Source organism: Danaus plexippus, chromosome 2 (assembly GCF_018135715.1).
Source record: "Danaus plexippus chromosome 2, MEX_DaPlex, whole genome shotgun sequence".
In the NCBI taxonomy this organism is placed as follows: Eukaryota; Metazoa; Arthropoda; class Insecta; order Lepidoptera; family Nymphalidae; genus Danaus; species Danaus plexippus.
In genome coordinates this window covers 5,648,260-5,666,827 of record NC_083537.1, presented here as the reverse complement: position 1 = coordinate 5,666,827, position 18,568 = coordinate 5,648,260, and the positions used below count along the sequence as shown (strand labels likewise).

The following is an 18,568-nucleotide window of genomic DNA, read 5'->3' as shown; positions in this document are numbered from 1 at the left end:
CTTCATTAATAAATAGAGATTATTTAAGTATAATCTAATTTGTAAAGAGTATTATAATACAATTAATATATAAACATTATAGATGTTACTTTTTAATAATGCAAAAAAAAATTAAAAGTTTAAAAATGATGCTAGTCCTTAGTACACCGTCTAATACACATAAAAAAACACATTTCAATATTTTGTAATATATTTTTTATCAACATTATAATCATTCTTTTTCGCAATTGATTAATTATGTAAAAAAAACAAAGGATTTATACAGAATATTTTTATTCTATATTTTCACATTACATTTGCTAACACTGACCGCTACGTCAAAATAAGCTGATCGATATCGACTATTTTCATTGTCAAAGTGAAAAGAATTTTGAAAAATTGTTTTTTTTACTCATTTCATTACAGTTAAAGTGAACATTAAACATTTTTAATGATTTTTTTGTATGTAATATCTTTTATAAAACTGAATGTTTTAAAAATATTCTCTAACTGTTGAAATATTGTAATTTTTCATTACAGCTTGGTGTTGTTTTAATGATTGTAAACATATCCTTTCTAATTGAATTCTTCAAAAAGTGAACTTTATATAACTTTCTAAATTCTATATCCAGTAAACTCAACGAAAACCAAAATAAAAGTAAAAAAATGAAAGTTATTTGTATTTTAGTAAAAATTCATAAACATTACCAAATATTGTTCTATATTTACAGTAACAAAAGACGTCTTAGATATGAGTCCTTTGGAGAGTAATACTGTGGCAGTTTTAAACCACATTGATGAGTATGTCGAGCTGCTTTATGATGATATTCCAGAAAAAATAAAGGGCTCCTCACTTATTTTACAACTGGCAAGGAACCCAGATAACTTGATAGAACTAGCAAGAAATGGTAGCAAGACTTGAACTAAAGATTTTAGTTATTAACTGTATTTCATATGTTTTTCTCCTTTTATGTATTTTTGCAGAAGCTTTACTAAGTGCTCTCTCAAGAGTCCTGAGAGAGGAATGGAAGAGGAGTATTGAGTTAAGTACAAACATTGTCTACACCTTTTTCTGCTTCTCGACTTACTTGGAATTTCACCCTGTTATCATTCAGTACAAAATTGGTTCTCTCTGTATGGATGTTATTGATTACGAATTGAAGAGATATGATCAGTGGAAAGAAAAAGTAGAAGGAAAGAAACAAGTGCTGACACCAGAGAAGGTATTAATTATGTAAAAATTGCACATTCTCAATGTTACTTATGTTATTTATTGATTCCATAATAGATTTATTTTAAATTCTAGAATGAACTTCCAAAAAGTCGTATACCAGAACCAAAACGTCGTCCTAAATCAGGCACTTGGGCTGTGGCTGATGTTAGTCTACAAAAAACCCGTTCTATAGTGTCCAGTTACCATGAGGATTTATGTAATGCATCAGATGAAATCCTATCAAAAAATGATGAGGAACAATTGAGGAGAAAATTAAAAACACTTTCTAAAAGACAAGAGCAGCTTTTGAGGGTAGCATTTTATATGCTTTTAAATATAGCAGATAACGTAAAAGTGGAAGAAAAAATGCATAAAAAGGACATTGTAGGCTTACTCATTGGTGCCATGGAAAGACACTCAAACATAGACCTTCTGATTCTCATTGTTTCATTCTTGCAAAAATTGTCAATTTTTATTGAGAATAAAAATGCTATGGCTTCTAAAGGAATCATTGAGAAACTAGCACCTCTGCTAGATTCACCCAATGCTGATTTGGTAAATGTTACCCTAAAACTTCTTTTCAACTTGACATTTGACACTAAACTACGCAATAAAATGGTGAAAATGAGCCTGTTGCCAAAGTTTATTCAGTTTACAAGTATGTTACAAGTTATATTTCCAAAATTTGAGTCTATTTTATTTGCTAAATAGCAAATACTACTTATCTCCTTTTTTTGCAGGCGATGATAAGCACATTAATTTGGCAATGAAAATTCTTTATCATCTTAGTATGGATGACAGAGTGAAGGTGCTGTTTACACAGTCTGATTGTGTTAAATTGGTAAATATATTATTAACCTTAGGAAAAGCCAGTTAATTAGGCTACAAATCCAAATAGGTTATACAAATGGTTGATAGCATTAGGTGATATAAATTTTATGGGCACCATTAGTATTGAGATAATAATTTAGTTAAAACAATTTTAACAACTTTTTCAGAAAAGTATAACTAAATGCAACACATGTCTGTTTCATGTAATCTATTTATAAAGTTATTTAACTGTAAATCTACATTACATAAATAATTAATTAATGAAGACTGCATCCTTCACTTTCTTACATTTCTGATGGATATTTTTTTTTACATTATTGACAGTTGACAGATATGCTGTTGCTGAATGTGAACAGCGATTCTAGTTGTGACAGCGGTCCTGGTACTACAGATGTGTTGCTGGCTTTATGTGTGAACTTAGCGTGGTGTGAGCGGGCCGCCCAGCAGATGACCTCCGAGGGGCGCCTGCGTGAACTCCTCGCTAGGGCTTTCAGACACAGGAATGCTATGCTCATGAAGCTAGTGCGGAATCTATCACACCACCCTGTGAATAAACCGCTTTATGTGGTAAGCTTTTTACTTGACTCTTAATAATACCATAAACATTTCACAAGTTAATCTTGCGTCCTTGATTTTTTCTGTTTATTTCAGGAGTTCGTTGGCGACATAGCCGGCGCTGTGACCAGCGACGACGCATCCGATGAATTCCTCATAGAGTGCCTGGGTACACTGAGCAACATTCTGCAGTCCAACAACAATATTGATATATATGCAGTCGTTGAAAGATACAACCTCATACCTTGCATACTTAAAATATTGGATCCAGGTGAATGATATTTTTAATAGTCTCTAAATGTATTGAACTGATAAAATCCATATCCTATTCGATCGAACAATCGACTTATCAAGCTTTGTCTTTCTATTACTATTTATATAGAGCTAGTCTCTGCCCGCGACATCGTCCGCGTGGACCTCAGCATTAGGCTCAGAGAGAAAATTATCTTGCTATAGAACGATAAATATAGTTAAATCGATCGGTAGCGACATACAGCCTGTGTCACGTGACTTTATATAAAATGCAACCCGGGCTGAAAGCGAGAACTATATGAAATCCCGTGAGCAATTATGTCTTATTCTGACGGCCAAGCTACATTACTGTTAATTTTCATCGTAACTATTTAATCGGTTTTTATTGAAAGAGCAATAAACTTACTTACTTCCATTGTCTTCATAAACTAATGATATTAATTTGATGTAATCTTAAACGAATTAGGTTAATCGCTTTAAATGTACCTACGTATAATCAAAATATAAATAGTTTATAAATTAGATCCAAACAAACATTTATCTGTTTGTTCTTGAATACGAGCATGATTCAGATCTTTCTAAAAACTTAGACCAATGACATTAAACACAAAAATAATAGGTCTTAAGCAGTACTTTAGGAGTTTAGGACCATTGAAATCATACGAAATTAAGAGAAACGACAGTAATAAACATATCATTATTTCTTTTTTCTATGCTGAGGTTACATTGTGCATGTCCGTTTATATATATTTTTAAATTGGCTGAATGTACTCTGCTCATTGCCTAGATGGAAGCCATGATTTAAAGAATGTAATTAAAACCTCTACTAAATGCAGCGGCTCAGCGAGATCCTGAGTTGGTGTTAGAGTGCGTGGTGGCGGCGGGCACGCTGGGTGTGGAGGAGCGAGCAGCTGCGGTGCTAGCGGCGGACGGTGGGGACGCGCTCGTCGCCGCGCTCCGACAGCGGCAGGCTGACGACGAACATGTACTGCAGACGGTGTTTGCCTTCAGACAGATGCTCTCACATCCAAAGGCTGCTGAGCATCTCGTCTCCAAGACCGGTGGGTTGATATAGTGTTCGTGAACAAAACTTTTTTCCGCAACTGTGCCTTAAGGGTTATTATATTAAATGTATTCATTAATATTTCTTTGGCATGTTCCGTTCCTTGTATAGTTGTTTGTATATTGGGTTTAGAAACATATGACTCTTAATTTCTTTTTATTTAAACACGTTCTATTGAAGTGACTGTACAGCAATATTTTTTATACACAGAGGCACCAGCTTATCTCATCGATCTCATGCAGGACAAAAATGTTGAGATCAGAAAAATGTGCGATTCGTGTCTCGATATCATATCACAAATGCCCAATGACTGGGCGGCCAGGATTAAGGTGAGATGAACAACATGTACTCTTTACAAACTGATATATATATATATATATATATAGCTGTGTACATATTTTTTTGGTATCATTAAAGTGAATGTAATTTCTAAAATAAAAGCAGCTTAAGTTACTCATTACATTCTCATACTGAGAGTCGCTTCAAAATCGGTCCGGTAGTTTCAGAGATTAGGCGAAACAATCAAGCAGACTGGCAGAAATAAAAAAAAATATATAGACCGGCTCTTCAGTTTTACAAATAAGAATTTAGAATAAGAAGTTCCTTTAATATGTGTTCTGTAGGTGGAACGATTCCGGTGTCACAACGGCCAGTGGCTGTCAGTGGTGGAGACGCTGGGTGCTGAGGGCGGGGCCGGAGACGCAGCGGACGACCTGCCGCCATACCTCTCCGCTGAATACCTCACCACACACCGACTTACAACCTCCGGTACTATATATATTGTACAGTATTTTGACCAACTTATATAACTTAAGGCAGAGACACACTGATCATATTATCTTAAAAAAAGCTGCCGGTATCAAAACGATGTGAATTGCCGAATTAACCATACAGCAAGAGCATTTGCTATGACGAACGGCGTATTTAAATTTAGTCATGTTTGATGAGTTTAATTTACTACCAAAGAAAATACACGCATCAATATACATTATGAGAAACTATACAATAACGTCTGCTTTTCAGTCGTTGGTGTAAATTTATTTGTGAATTATCGGCTCATCTTAGGTTCTTCAAAACAATCTGCTGCACACACAACCTGCGTTTGCTTAAACCAGAAATGTCGGATTGTTGTCATGAGGTGGTTTTAAATAATCATAATCTCTCCAGTGTAATGTTATTTACTCACACAAAAAGTTAAGTGTCATATTAACGATCGTGACGTTCAGGAACAGTGGTGGAGGTGTTTTCGTTTCAAACATTTCAGAATACGGCATTTCTAAACTGATTGAATAATAAATAATACTAAAATATACGACGCATGCTTAGGTTTATTATTAAAGTAATATTTTAGTTCCTGTTACAATCTCATATGTTATATGTTACAATCACATAGTTCTTCATCCGGGAAGCCATGCTACAACTACCGACACTCGTTTTTAGTGTCACTATTTTTATCCCCTTACACTCTGCAAGCAAAACATTGTAACGGTTAAAATATATGTATGTATAATATTTTTACTATGATTATTTTTTTCCAATCATTATTATATTTTTTTTTTCATTTCAGATTCGCAAATTTCTCTCAACGACGACTCGGATAGCTTTACTGGTGAAGCCGACTCGAATCGCGCCCATAGCAGGTGAGCCAATTATAGCAATACTATATGGTGTTTGAAATATCTTAATGTTATAGAAATAATAGTAATCATTTTAGATTACGACTGTTATCCAAGATGACGAAAAGACGTGTCAAGAGAAAAAAAATATATACACAGATATAATGCTATTCTGTTGTTTTATATGAAATATTACGAAGATTATCTTATTATATACTGTGATTATAAAAATAATTGTTTTAATGTATAATTTAGTTTTCATTACATTTAAAACGATGGACTTGGCACGGTGCCAGTGAGCTAGTATTTTAATACTATAATTATATATTATTATTAATCAATTTGACGGCGCGGCGTCTGTCTTGCGAGAGAAATGGTAATGACTTTGTGTGATATATACATTTTCTAATAAATTATTGCTCTAAGGATATATTTCTGGTTAATACATTGAATAATTATTTATTTTATTTTCTGTCTGCTCGTAGGAATACACAGAACGGACATGCCGATGAATTGTTGGGATTATCAGATTCGTTATCAGGAAAGACATTGGAGGATGATGCACAGTTCACAAAGAGTTTAGATTCTTTCACTTAATTAAATATTAATTTATGCAGATTGCTTTCGCTTAACTTATAATCAAGTATATGTAGGTCGGCTTATTCTTATATCTGTACCTTAGTATTGCTTCACATAAAAACACTAATTTTTTTTAACGATATTAGAAGATGAAAATCGTTATTTTACTTTACATATTAATTATGCATTTCCTATCTATCTATCTTCTATATAAAAAGAAAAAAGTTGGTAACATTTGAATTTAGAACGTTTATGGAAAATATCTACCTACTTATTATACACAGAGAATGTCATGTTCCTCACTTGTCAATGACAATACATTAATATTAAATTAAAAAGATCAAGGTCCATAGATCAGATCCAGGTTCAAAATCAGATTGCTTTAACTACAAAAAGATTGATTATTTAATGCAAATGCAGACACTTGCAAGCTTTGGGCGATAGTGATACTATGTCATGCATACCTAGCGGTAGTATCATAAAGTATTATTATATTAATATATTTGTGATAATATTAGTTATAAGAATTAAATAAATATATATAACACTATTGTCTCATTTAATTTTGCTGTCTATTCCATGAACGTACATTACTTTTATATTTATGTATCTAGAAAAATATAGCATTATAAACAAAATATATTGTAAATATTAATTTATTATTAAAACAAAACTGATCATTTCCATTAGAAAAAGCATAAATCCATTATGATTGTAAAACACAAAAAAAAAATTTAAAGTGAAATTAAGAAAAAAATTTAAAACCGGGCACTACGAGTACACTGTATTGTGCCACCTATGGCTCGCTTCACCCAACGACGTAGTCTTTAATTTGTTACAGATACCTATATTATGCAGTCTAATACTAAGATTAAAGACGTTGGATGTTTTCTGTACTATAGATTCTCCTTTTTTCCATTTTCCTATTATTATTATTACATTCTATCTTTTGAAAACTCTCCTTGGGTATTGGTTTCGGAAAACCTTATCGTACATTTTATCAGTTAATTATAATATTATCATATAAAAAACAAGGTTTAACGGATCGCTAATTCTCCATCAGATTAGTCGTCTTTTCGTTTGCCAGATTAGTTTCTCAGAATCTTATAAAAATAATTTCTAGAAATTTATATACAAAGAAAAACATGGAATGCCAAATGAGTACTGACTTTATTTTAGTAATTTCTTTGTTTAATACGTTTCTCATTCGCCTTCCCAAAATTAACAAAAATAGCAAAAGTTTTTAATTACAAATTTGCAGTTTTGCATCAATAATAACAGACAAATACTTCTCCATTTAATATTGAATACTTTTTTATGAATTTTGGTAATTACACATCATTTTAGAATAAGGTAATTGGAAACTACGGCTTTCGACAAATCCATTAAATTAAATTCATTACCTACAGTTTTCAACAAACTTTTATGATATGTGACATTAATAGAACTGTCAATTTTCGTAAACAATGTCACGGCTTAAAAACTTTCTAAAAGAAATAAATGTATTTGAGTTTGATTGTTGATATCAGTTTTATAACTTATCTTTTTTAGAGGCACTTGTGAGTGGTTGATTTAAAGTAAAATTATTATCTAACTCAATAGTGCTGCAAACATTTTAAATTAATCTCTCATCTAGTAGTCAACTACTACTCAGTATTGTTGAGGAAATAGTTCGTGTCACATAACGTTACGAAATAAAGTAGAACCAGTTTTTGCAAACTCGCCAACGGTAGGTTTTAATAAATGTCAATATAATTCATTATCTACCGGTTTGCTTTCCTTTCCATTATACAAACATTATTTGATTGAATTGATAATAATTGTGAAGTTACCTTCATGACTAACAATAACAAAGTGCAAAAGTCCAATTCTGAAATCGAGGTAAGTAACGAAAAATTGTATATTGAATTTATACACAACTTCTTCTGTGTGACCATATGGCAATTAATTATTGAGTTTTTGAAGAATAAGAACATAAATTATGCAACTATGTCGATTTTGAATCATGATATAAATCATATTTGAAATTATGTTTTTCAGGGCTTAAAGATGCTTCGAGGATTGAGAATAGTAAGTGATTCAACTAATACAGTGTATTAGATAGATCATTAAAAGAAATATGTGAATATAATAATTATTATTTTCTTATGGTTTCAGCTTGGACCTAGGGGTTCAATTTTAGAGCCATATGTTAGTTCCTTACGAGTGTCATGTAACTATACCTCAACCCAACCATCAGTTAATTTGCAAAACTTACCACAACTTCCTGTACCAAAACTGAATGACACTTTAAAAAAGTATTTAAAAAGTGTTCAGCCATTTTTAAATGAGGAAGAGTTTGCTAAGACATCGTCACTCCTCAAAGAATTTGAAGCTGGAATTGGAAAACAATTACAGGTAAAACTTATATAAATTATACTAAATAATATTCAAAGGAAAACAGGTTTAATATTTAAACTTCCTCAAAGGTTTTAATTGAATAAATGAGTTCTTAATACATTTTGAAGGCTTTACTGGAAAAAAGAGCTGAAAAACATCAAAACTGGCTTGAAGATTGGTGGCTGAACACTGCCTACCTAGAGTACAGAGACCCTGTAACTGTATATTCCAGCCCAGGTCTGGTCTTTCCATTCCAAAAGTTCAATTCTCAACAAGATCAATTGAAATATGCCGCAAAAACTATTTTAGCTGCTTTAGAATACAAGTCACTGATAGACAAGTAAGTAGTCAAGACAACCAACACAAAGTTATTCTATATATTTTCTGCTGATAGTTCATAAAGATGTTATAATGAATTCAGACAAGTTTTTATTAATATCTCTTTGTAAATTGGATTTTTTTAGGGGGCAAGTGATTATTGAGTAAAATTAACCAAGCATTATTTAATATTTTCATGTTCATGAACCTATAATTATATGCCTATTTCAGTAATAAAATTCCCGTTGAAATGATGGGTAAAAGTCCTTTGGACATGGGTCAATATAAGAAGATATTTGGTACCTGTCGTATACCAGCGGAGAAAAGAGATAAGCTGTCGTACAATGACTCTCAATACATTACTGTCATTCATAACAACCATGTCAGTATATATTGATTATATTGATATTTAAAAATTAATATCTCATTAGTCGTAAATTAATATGATTGGTATCCCTATTTTCAGATATTCCATGTTGATGTATGGGGTAGTGACAATAAGAGATTGAATGAAAATCAAATTGTTGAGGCCCTTCAAAAGGTTATGGATCAGTCTTCAGAGGCGACCAGTGATTGTGTTGGTGTTCTCACATCTGAGAATAGGGACAATTGGGCCAAGGCATATCAACTTCTATGTAAAGGTTAGTATATAATTATTTTATAAATTTATTTTTATAAATGTATTTACAAGTTACGTGTAGTTTTTATACGAATTTATAAAGATTATAACTGCATTTTTTATGTTAAACCATTTTAAGGAATCAAAATGTCAATACATTTACTCAGAATACATGTAATTACAGAAAGTTGAAATTTTGTCATAAATCTGCTTCATATCGCTCATACAAATATACTTAAGGTTAAAAGCCGTTTGCTTAATCCGGGCTTGGATTTATGAACAAACATCTCACTTAAAATGGGAAAGTGATTGAAAGTAAAAAAGAAATATATTCTATAACATAGAATCAATGAACCAGTCGTCTTTGCGTGATGTGGAGCGTAGTCTCCTCGTGCTATGTCTGGACAAGGTGGCCGGTCTGTGGCGCTGTAACACAGTGGACGAGCGGTTCACGCTGGCCGCCGCTCACACCATACACGGCGCGGGGGCTGACAACAACGGAGCCAACCGCTGGTTCGATAAGACTATACAGGTGTGTACTGTGTAACGGCAGCTGATTTGGAGGAATACTTCATATATAGTATCAATATATTTATAAATAGTATAAACTACATAGTTCTTTTATTAAAGCCTATTTGATTTATAATTGAGGAAAATTTTTGATAAGGTCAATAAATATATGACTCACCAAACACAGCCCAATGAAGTAGTTATTTACATCAATTTGCTCAGTTTCAAGCTTGTAAACAGGCTTAAATACTTTTGAATACTCGTAAAACTCGTAAAAAATATAGTATAGAAATCATCAGTTTAAGGCGTAACTATAGGATGAACAGGATCTATTTAAAAGTTATTTGTTTATTTCTAGTTTATTGTCGGCGCCGACGGCATCACTGGCCTCACTTATGAACATTCCCCCGCTGAAGGACAGCCCATTGCTGTATTAACAGACTTTCTTATTAAATACATGTAAGAATTTTTACTAAACGTACAGTAAAAGAAGTAGTTGCATTATTTAAAGAGACTTTTCTAATAACGTCAGATAATATTAATATTGTATTGTGTCTCATCAATTTTTTTTTGTCTAAATTTAATAATACTTACTTTCGGCTGTCTTATTTAACTCGTCTTATTGTGATATATAACAAAATATGGCATCGAACAGTAAATGTTGAGTGAAAATTACTTCATAGACAAACACTTTGAAAATCAGCACATCAGTGAATAACTAATATAAATTTGAAAAAAAAACTTCGAACATACGCACATTAGAATTAAAAAGTATAAAATTTATTTAATTAATTGTCATTTAATGTTGGATATTTAAAAAACAATAATAAATGTATATAATCTATAACAGAGCAGAAAATAAACCTCAGGACTCACCGTCGTCTAGTCCAAAGGACCCAATCCGTCTAAACTTTAACGTTTCATCGGAAGTTAAAGACATGATAAAAGCAGCAAAGCAGAATTTAGACAAGTGAGTGTTATATTTTACGAAATTTCCAGTGCCATGATCTTATTATTATTTTTTTAAACTAAATTGTAACTCTTTTCCAGACTAGCGGCCAACTTAGATTTGGATTGTTTCAAATACGACCGTTATGGCAAAAACTTTATTAAGTCCCAGAAAATGAGCCCTGACAGTTATCTGCAAATGGCCATGCAATATGCTTTTTATAGGTAATATGAAATAGATTTTTCAACAAAAATTACGAACCTGTCATTTTTAATTATTTATATCTTACTAGTTCTTGCCTGCGACTTTGTCCGCGTGGACTTCAGGAATAAGCTCAGACAGAAAGGTGTTCAGTGTTAAAATCATAAATGTGGTAACATCTCTAGTATGCACACCTGACACCTTACAACTGTTGTGCTTATTGCTATTTCTATATAATCCTCACAAACTTTAGCATTCATAATAGTGGTAAGAATCTTTCATGCTGGGCATACTCGTTTTTTGTGTTATGAATTTCACTGAAAAGTGTAAAGGAATTTTTGAAATTTGAGGTTGAGGTACAAATAAAATATATCACACAAAATGACAAATATAAAAGGCATACGAGCGATTGATTTTTTTTTTAAGTTATAATAATTTCTAGCTTGCATAAGACCCCTGGCGCACACTACGAATCAGCTGCGACCCGTATGTATGTGGGGGGTCGTACGGAGACCATACGATCTTGTTCGCCGGAATCGGTGACCTTCGCGCGGGCCATGTTGGACCCCTCGGCTTCCGCTAAGGTCAAACTGGCCGCCATGCAGGGAGCTATCAAAGCGCACAAGGACTACACTGTGCAGGTACGAAACAAGGATTAAATCCAGGAATCCATTTTTTTTTTTGTAGTATTCAAGTATTCAGCATTTTTTAACATGACCGTTATAATTTTTATATTATAATACGTAAATAGGCGCTGCAAGGGTTCGGGGTCGATCGACATCTACTGGGGTTGAAGTTGACGGCGATCGAAAATAATATCGAGCTTCCGAAATTATATTCCGACCCCAGCTACGTTAGAAGTGCCCACATGAGGATTTCTACTAGTCAGGTATATTCGTATAAACCATCCTATACAACAATAAAAATATGGTAAAATTTCCTGTTTTAATCAGCCGTTATGGTGATACAGTATTTCCTCTTTGACTTCTTGTATATAATATCCGATTATCATTAATAATGACTCGCCCCTCGCATGTTATTTTAATAGTGTAATATAGAAAAGTCGTTTTAGTTTACGTATGTTGAAAACTGCTAGATACATTTTTATGAATCTTGCTGACTGCTAAATTATGTTGCAGAGAAAATTAAGAACAAAATTGATTTCACCGAAAACTTTCATATACATAATGTATAAATTTAACAATTACGTATTTTTGATGTCTAAGGTTGCGTGCAAAGCCGATGGATTCATGTGCTACGGGCCACTCGTAGCTGACGGCTACGCGACGTGCTATAACCCCCGGGACAACGACGTGAACTTCGCCACTTCAGCATTCACCGCGCACCCGGATACGGCGGCACCCCGCTACAGAGCCGCGTTGACGAAAGCCCTGCACGACATGCACGACCTGCTTCTACATAATACACGATCTAAACTGTAATATCATGGCTTTCGTCGTCTTCACATCGTATTACGTGATTGGATCGCCTTAATTATGTATCGATTCAAATTTGGCCTTTCTTTTTAATGTATATGAAAGTATTTTCTGTATGTTGTATATAAAAAAATTATGAATAAATCAGGGTATTAACATTCTATTGTATGACAATAGCTATAATAAAACTTGTATTAAACTGTTTGTAGTAAATTGAATTTCGTTCTAAGAATAATATTTCTGTAACATGATGTATCTGCTAATATAATGAACTGCCACAGGAATTGCATTGTCACGTGTAGGATGAGTAACCATGTAACTCTGGTCAAGGAATTAAAAAGTATTTGTACAGGACAGTACAGTACAGTTTTGTTTACATATATAAATACATATATAATTGTTATTTCGGCATCGACCTTAGAAATTTTATATTCATAAATATATTTTGTGTATGAAAATTATTATCTTGTTTTAATTCCCCATATTAATAGTGTAATATAATGTAGTTTTTAACGGATCTAATTGAAAATATCGAAAAAGTTATTTAATTTAGGATCTTAAAATTGTTTTCAATCTTAGCCCTTATTATCAATACAATGTTGGCTATGGCTATTAGGAACATTTTTTTCACTTTACCCTATTCCGCATCCGCCGGTAATGCAACACGCGATAGACAAATGAAAAAAGTTTGAAGATATAATAAGAGTTCCACTTTAAAAATATATTTTATAACAGATTTTTTTATGCTTAAAATAAACAAATAAAACACTATGATTGTAATCTATAATAATGATATATTAATTAAAATTTCATTACAATAAATAATTCAGTTAATGATTTAAAATAACACATAACAATTATTTAAATACAAAGATTTTATACAGTGATACAAAGCTAAGTAGAAATAAGGACCACATTGTCATCAAACACCATTATTACCCTCCACTACTGTTTACAAAAATAAATTTTCAACACTGATATGTTAAAAAGTAAAATGAAAAGTTATTAGGATTAAAAAAGATAAAAACAGTGTTGTAATTAATATAAGCTAATTGTAACAATTACACTCTATACTCATAATAAAGTGAATTGCAAGTGCAAAATCGGTATTTGAAATGCTTTGTAAATTTCGATTGAAATATTTTTTATTTATTTACGGTATTGGTATCCAGCTTTCATCAACATCACATGAGTTGATTAAGTACTTGCTAAATATCTATTCGAACTGAACATAAAAACCTTTTTTTTGTAAACATTTGTATTTATAAAATTTTTAAAACTAGATCCTAGGAAATGCTTTCCAGTGCAAAAGGTAACAATGATTCATTGAAGTAGGTGTTAAAATGTTATTCAGCATTATGTATCTATAATAATAAATCAGCATAAAAAATTTAATACACACCAGGAATCATTACACTAGGAAACACATCAAAATATAAACCAGAAATACTTTTCTCCTCCATAACATTAAAATCATTGGTATGCTATAGATACAATCCATTTAATATTAACTTTATATTATATATATATATATATATATGAAGTCACCTGTTGTCACCTTTAGTATTTTTCCTAATGATTATTTTACTGTAAAGACTACTATTATTACATGACATTTTAACTTACATGTAAGTTTCCATAATAACCCCAATTAAATGTGGAATGTGAATGAGATTAGTGTACCCATTATTAATAGCAATACTTTGCATAACACAAACACTAATTACAAAATTATAACATAAAACAGTAATATTGTGTACAGATATTTACAATCAGTACAGATATATCAACCGCTCTACATGTGTCAAAAAATAATTTTATCATGGATATAATTACAGCAGTTATAAACTAATATACTTACAGCTTAAGATAGTGTGATAGTGTGAGGGAGGGCGGTTAGCAGGCGCAGTTGTCGTTCTTAGCCGGGGGCGCGGCCAGTGGGCGACCTGTAGATGCAGGTTTGTGTTGTACTCCCGACTCGGCCGCGTTCAGATCTAATCGACCATCTTGAATGCTCTGATATATTTTTTTTGCAGTCTCCAAGAAAGCTTCTTCTACATTCTGGCCACTAAAAGTATTATGAAATAAAAAAACAAAAATTTTGACCTTATCATACATTTGTTGTACTCAAACAGTAAGTTGTAAATGTTGACAAAGCAGTACAATAATAAATTAATGATGGATAAGTTTCTTTCAGTTACGGAGCTGACTATATATGTAAATAATAATATACAAGTGTATTGATATATAACCATAGAAACAACAAACATTCTAAGAGATTCTTACGTTTTAGCACTGGCTTCAACAAACATCAAACCGTTTTCATCTGCAAACTGCTTTGCTTCTTCATATGTTACATCTCTTTGTCCATCTAAATCGGACTTGTTGCCAATAAGAAAAATCACAGTGCTGGGGTTAGTCAGATTGCGGGTATCTGTTAACCAGCTACTAAGGTGATTGTATGTTGACCTAAATAATATAAATAAAACTTTTTAAAAGGAGAATATTTTATAATAATACAACATACCTATTATTTATACAACTTTGCCAAATTATAATATACTTTCTGTTATATGTCTAAATTACCTTCTTGTTATATCGTATACCATCAGGGCTCCAGCAGCCCCTCTGTAGTATGAACGAGTCACTGCTCTGAATCTCTCTTGACCAGCTGTGTCCCAAATCTGGAGCTTAATTTTTTGGCCAGCTACCTCAATTATTCTTGTCCCAAATTCTACACCAATAGTGTGAGGACAATCTGCCATAACTGTTGAAAAATAAGATAATACCTAATTGAATTTAATATAATTATTATAAACAGTGTAGATTTTGTTAAGGTTATTATGTAGGGATTTTGTTTTTTTAATAATTAAACACTCACATTTTTTCTCTGTAAACTGATGTAACAGACATGATTTCCCAACTCCCATATCACCAATAATTATATATTTAAAAATGTATGAGTAGTTGTATGGTCCAGATGACATTTTTCTGTAAATAAATATTTAAACATTCTTCAACTGAGTTAAATGGAACAAAAAGGTAAGCCTATACTTGTTATGTTAAAAAGCATTATTTCCAAATGCTTGTAATATAAATATATTACATACTTACACAAATAATCTCTATAAAATAAGCTAAGACGTAATTGAATTTGTAAGGCAGTAACATGCGAAAGTAGGTCTTAGTTTTATTATGACTCAGGGCTTCTAGGAATGCAAGTAGTGTTCTAATAAGGATACGCGTCTGTTTTATCAAAAAACACTAGACAAATGTATTATTAAAACACAATGAAAGTTTAAAACATCAATAGTACTGCCCATTCGCATTACTTATAAAGACCCTGACGTCTAACGAAAATTCAGGCTTTTCCTTTGTTAATGTTGTTTTTTTTTTGGTGAGTTTCATTTGATTGATCACAAATCATCACAATAAATGTTACTTACTTTGTTAATCAACGTCGGTAGGAACTGAACTAAGAATTTGTTGCAACCTTATTAAATTAAACCTTTTTGTTTAGGTTTGATTTGATCTTTGCTGTCGAAACTATAAGTGTCGACGGTATTGGCAATTGGCGTGTACAGATAATAAACAAATAAAAAATAATAAGCTAGAAAACGCCAAGAAATATAATTAAAATAAGTAAAGTTAATAGAACTCTAAAAAAAGGATATAAACTATTAGTTAACTAAAATTAAGAACATGATCTTATAAGGATTAATGGTATAATATTAATAAAATATTTTTTCCATGTTCGTTTTATCATTGTGTTCAAGGAACATAAACTTTATAGAACGAAGTCAAGTGATATCGCAGTGTATCCTGAGCAGTCTATACATATTACAAATTTGAAAAAGATCCATGGTAATTGCCTAAACATATACATTAATGTGTATTAGACGAAACTTTGATATAAGTGTGTAATATTTTAAAGGATTTTAAAATTCGGTCATAAGTACTAACACCTTATTTATTACCTAAAAATGTGAACATTACTATAATACTGAATATTAAATAATCCTTAATATTTTATTATAATATAAATAAGTAGAACGTTAAAAATCAATTTTGCAACTTTAATAATTTCATATTAATTCTTTAGAGAACCAAATAGTGAAACAGCTATTTATTTACCTATTCATTATAACATGACAACTCTTGTCAAAATTTTGTGTCAATAATAAAAGGAAAAGATTAAAGGGCTAATAAATTTTAAATATTTCAATATTATAACACCGTAACTGTTAAATTTATCTCAAGCGAAAAAATGGCTGGCACTGATGACAATAAACCGAGTGAAAATGGACACGTAGAATCTAATATGGAAGAAGGGATTGATGAAGATAATGATGAAAATGTTTGTGAAGGTAAAATATTTGATGTTTTTGAATAACCTGGTTTGTTTGAAGGTAATTTAAATATCTAACATTGCATCACATTTTCATTTGTCGTTTTAATATATTACAATGTATGTATTTATGCTAAATTTTTATATGGTATGACAAATAATTTTCAAGCTCTCTTGTTTGCATCTTTTAGTCGATAAAATAATAATTCTATAATATTACTAATGATTTTTAGAGTATGATGTTTTGGACTCAAAACTAGATGAGCTCAACCAAGCATTGGATCTGCTGGAACAAAAAAATGATGATATCCATAAGAGATTAAAGGATTTATTACAGTCCAACAGGGACATAAGGAAAGAACTCAAACATGAAGTTGTGGTCACAGAACAAGACAAGTGAAGATAAAGAAATAAAAATATTCATTTAACACAGCTAATTCTCCTTTTAGAAATTAGTATAATTCTGTTTTTATTAAACATTCTAATGTTAAATTATTGAATAAAGTGATATTTATATGATTATGTATCTTTATTCCTTTCAATTCATTACTTTAATTTCTACATTTATGAGTGAAAACAAAGACAATGTTATTTTTACTTTTAATGTCAATTTTCTACATCCTCAAAACAAAATTTGGTTAACGGTTTTTGGAGAATCTGACAATTACTAATGATGATCTTTCTTGACAAATCGAAGTCCACAGTAGCCACAAGAATGGTTGCCAGGTTTATCCTAAAAATTAAAAGTATGATTATGAATCCATAAAAAACAAATTTAAAAAGTTTCCCTGTTTGGTTTTGTTTGTAGAATAGCTTTAATGACTAAATATAAACACCAAAATTAAAACAAATTAAAAAGGTAAGGTTTGTTACCAAATTAATATAGACTCTTGGATGGCCTTCTGGACCACTGCCGCCATCACACCAAACTACACGTTCAGTTACCTCCTTTGGTGGAACTTGTGCTATCAAATTTACAGCCCAATTTTTATTTACTTGCTTTGGAGCCAGAGTAAATCTTGCCAACCTATAATCATCAGACTCCCATTTCTGCAATTTTATACCTTGTCTTAAGTATATTTCAGCAATATAAGTAGTAAATGGTAATTTATATTCCTTTGTAGATGAACAATCCTAATTGTAATTATAGTATTTCAATTGTTTATTTAGAAAACATCATACTTGGCCTGTATGTGTGGTAACATCTTCTGTTTTATTGGTTATGCAACGGATTGTTAAAGAAATTGTTCGAGAATTCACAGAGCCCACGAATTGTCTCGCTCTCGTTGCTGAAATCATTTTAAATTTTAACTTGGTACAGCTAAATAAATACCAGATATATTTCTTGCGCTTCTTATACTAAAATAATAAAATTTTAGGATTAACGTCAAAATAAAATAATTTCTTTAGTTTGACAATTGACATTGACAAATAAACGTGAGTGTTCTATCTGGCAAGCTGTCCATATTAAAATACTTAAAATTTTTAAGCATTTTAATTAAAACGGTATTAAAAGATATTTGATAGTTTTCAGTATATATGGGGACCGATTTAACTAAACTAACTCTAATGTTTGATTATACATTCCTTAATTCGTAACAGTATTTGCGGAAAAAATATTAACATCCAAAAGTTTGTCACTATAAATTTGAGACTACAAAAGAATAAGATAAATTTTATGTTCAAGTTGAAGACAAGTAGCTTAAATTAACATTTTAAA

At 31.4% G+C, this 18,568-nt stretch overlaps 5 protein-coding genes across 10 annotated transcripts; 3 read left to right on the top strand and 2 right to left on the bottom strand.

The window, feature by feature from the left end:
* The first annotated feature begins 305 nt into the window (after positions 1-305).
* Positions 306-6,638, top strand: LOC116779432 (kinesin-associated protein 3). Of its 3 annotated transcripts, XR_009753662.1 has the most exons (14): positions 306-441; positions 520-637; positions 711-887; positions 964-1,202; positions 1,286-1,850; positions 1,933-2,033; positions 2,348-2,590; positions 2,675-2,849; positions 3,667-3,891; positions 4,104-4,222; positions 4,517-4,661; positions 5,461-5,533; positions 5,608-5,885; positions 5,995-6,638. XR_009753662.1 is itself a non-coding variant. In XM_061527861.1 (13 exons), the coding sequence occupies exons 3-13, from the start codon at positions 731-733 to the stop codon at positions 6,104-6,106; spliced, it is 2,154 nt and encodes a 717-aa protein (XP_061383845.1). In that variant the 5' UTR covers positions 306-441; positions 520-637; positions 711-730; the 3' UTR covers positions 6,107-6,638. The 3 variants fall into 3 exon arrangements, 2 of the variants coding, with proteins under 2 accessions (XP_061383845.1, XP_061383883.1); XM_061527861.1 differs by lacking the exon at positions 5,608-5,885; XM_061527899.1 differs by lacking the exons at positions 520-637; positions 5,608-5,885.
* Positions 6,639-7,544: 906 nt separating this feature from the next.
* LOC133320226 (carnitine O-acetyltransferase-like) lies at positions 7,545-12,961 on the top strand. Of its 2 annotated transcripts, none has more exons than XM_061527998.1 (13): positions 7,545-7,817; positions 8,129-8,158; positions 8,246-8,485; positions 8,596-8,807; positions 9,017-9,167; positions 9,252-9,426; positions 9,749-9,936; positions 10,273-10,373; positions 10,765-10,884; positions 10,965-11,087; positions 11,507-11,705; positions 11,816-11,953; positions 12,291-12,961. In XM_061527998.1, exons 2-13 carry the CDS (start codon positions 8,138-8,140, stop codon positions 12,504-12,506), a joined length of 1,884 nt encoding a protein of 627 aa, XP_061383982.1. In that variant the 5' UTR covers positions 7,545-7,817; positions 8,129-8,137; the 3' UTR covers positions 12,507-12,961. The 2 variants fall into 2 exon arrangements, with proteins under 2 accessions (XP_061383982.1, XP_061383958.1); XM_061527974.1 differs by lacking the exon at positions 7,545-7,817 and adding an exon at positions 7,824-7,969.
* Positions 12,962-13,274: 313 nt separating this feature from the next.
* Positions 13,275-16,101, bottom strand: LOC116779785 (ras-related protein Rab-14). The gene is made up of 5 exons (XM_032674219.2): positions 15,947-16,101; positions 15,382-15,491; positions 15,087-15,267; positions 14,787-14,969; positions 13,275-14,568 (listed from the first exon to the last, which is right to left on the bottom strand). Exons 2-5 carry the CDS (start codon positions 15,485-15,487, stop codon positions 14,397-14,399), a joined length of 642 nt encoding a protein of 213 aa, XP_032530110.1. The 5' UTR covers positions 15,488-15,491; positions 15,947-16,101; the 3' UTR covers positions 13,275-14,396.
* A 160-nt stretch (positions 16,102-16,261) lies between these two features.
* On the top strand, positions 16,262-17,370 carry LOC116765210 (bublin coiled-coil protein). Of its 3 annotated transcripts, none has more exons than XM_032654622.2 (3): positions 16,262-16,364; positions 16,761-16,867; positions 17,082-17,370. In XM_032654622.2, exons 2-3 carry the CDS (start codon positions 16,768-16,770, stop codon positions 17,246-17,248), a joined length of 267 nt encoding a protein of 88 aa, XP_032510513.1. In that variant the 5' UTR covers positions 16,262-16,364; positions 16,761-16,767; the 3' UTR covers positions 17,249-17,370. The 3 variants fall into 3 exon arrangements, with proteins under 3 accessions (XP_032510513.1, XP_032510514.1, XP_032510511.1); XM_032654623.2 differs by having other exon boundaries at positions 16,301-16,416; XM_032654620.2 differs by lacking the exon at positions 16,262-16,364 and having other exon boundaries at positions 16,589-16,867.
* A 66-nt stretch (positions 17,371-17,436) lies between these two features.
* On the bottom strand, positions 17,437-18,267 carry LOC116765209 (probable NADH dehydrogenase [ubiquinone] iron-sulfur protein 6, mitochondrial). The gene is made up of 3 exons (XM_032654619.2): positions 18,031-18,267; positions 17,722-17,898; positions 17,437-17,581 (listed from the first exon to the last, which is right to left on the bottom strand). The coding sequence occupies exons 1-3, from the start codon at positions 18,145-18,147 to the stop codon at positions 17,516-17,518; spliced, it is 360 nt and encodes a 119-aa protein (XP_032510510.1). The 5' UTR covers positions 18,148-18,267; the 3' UTR covers positions 17,437-17,515.
* Between the last annotated feature and the right edge of the window lie 301 nt (positions 18,268-18,568).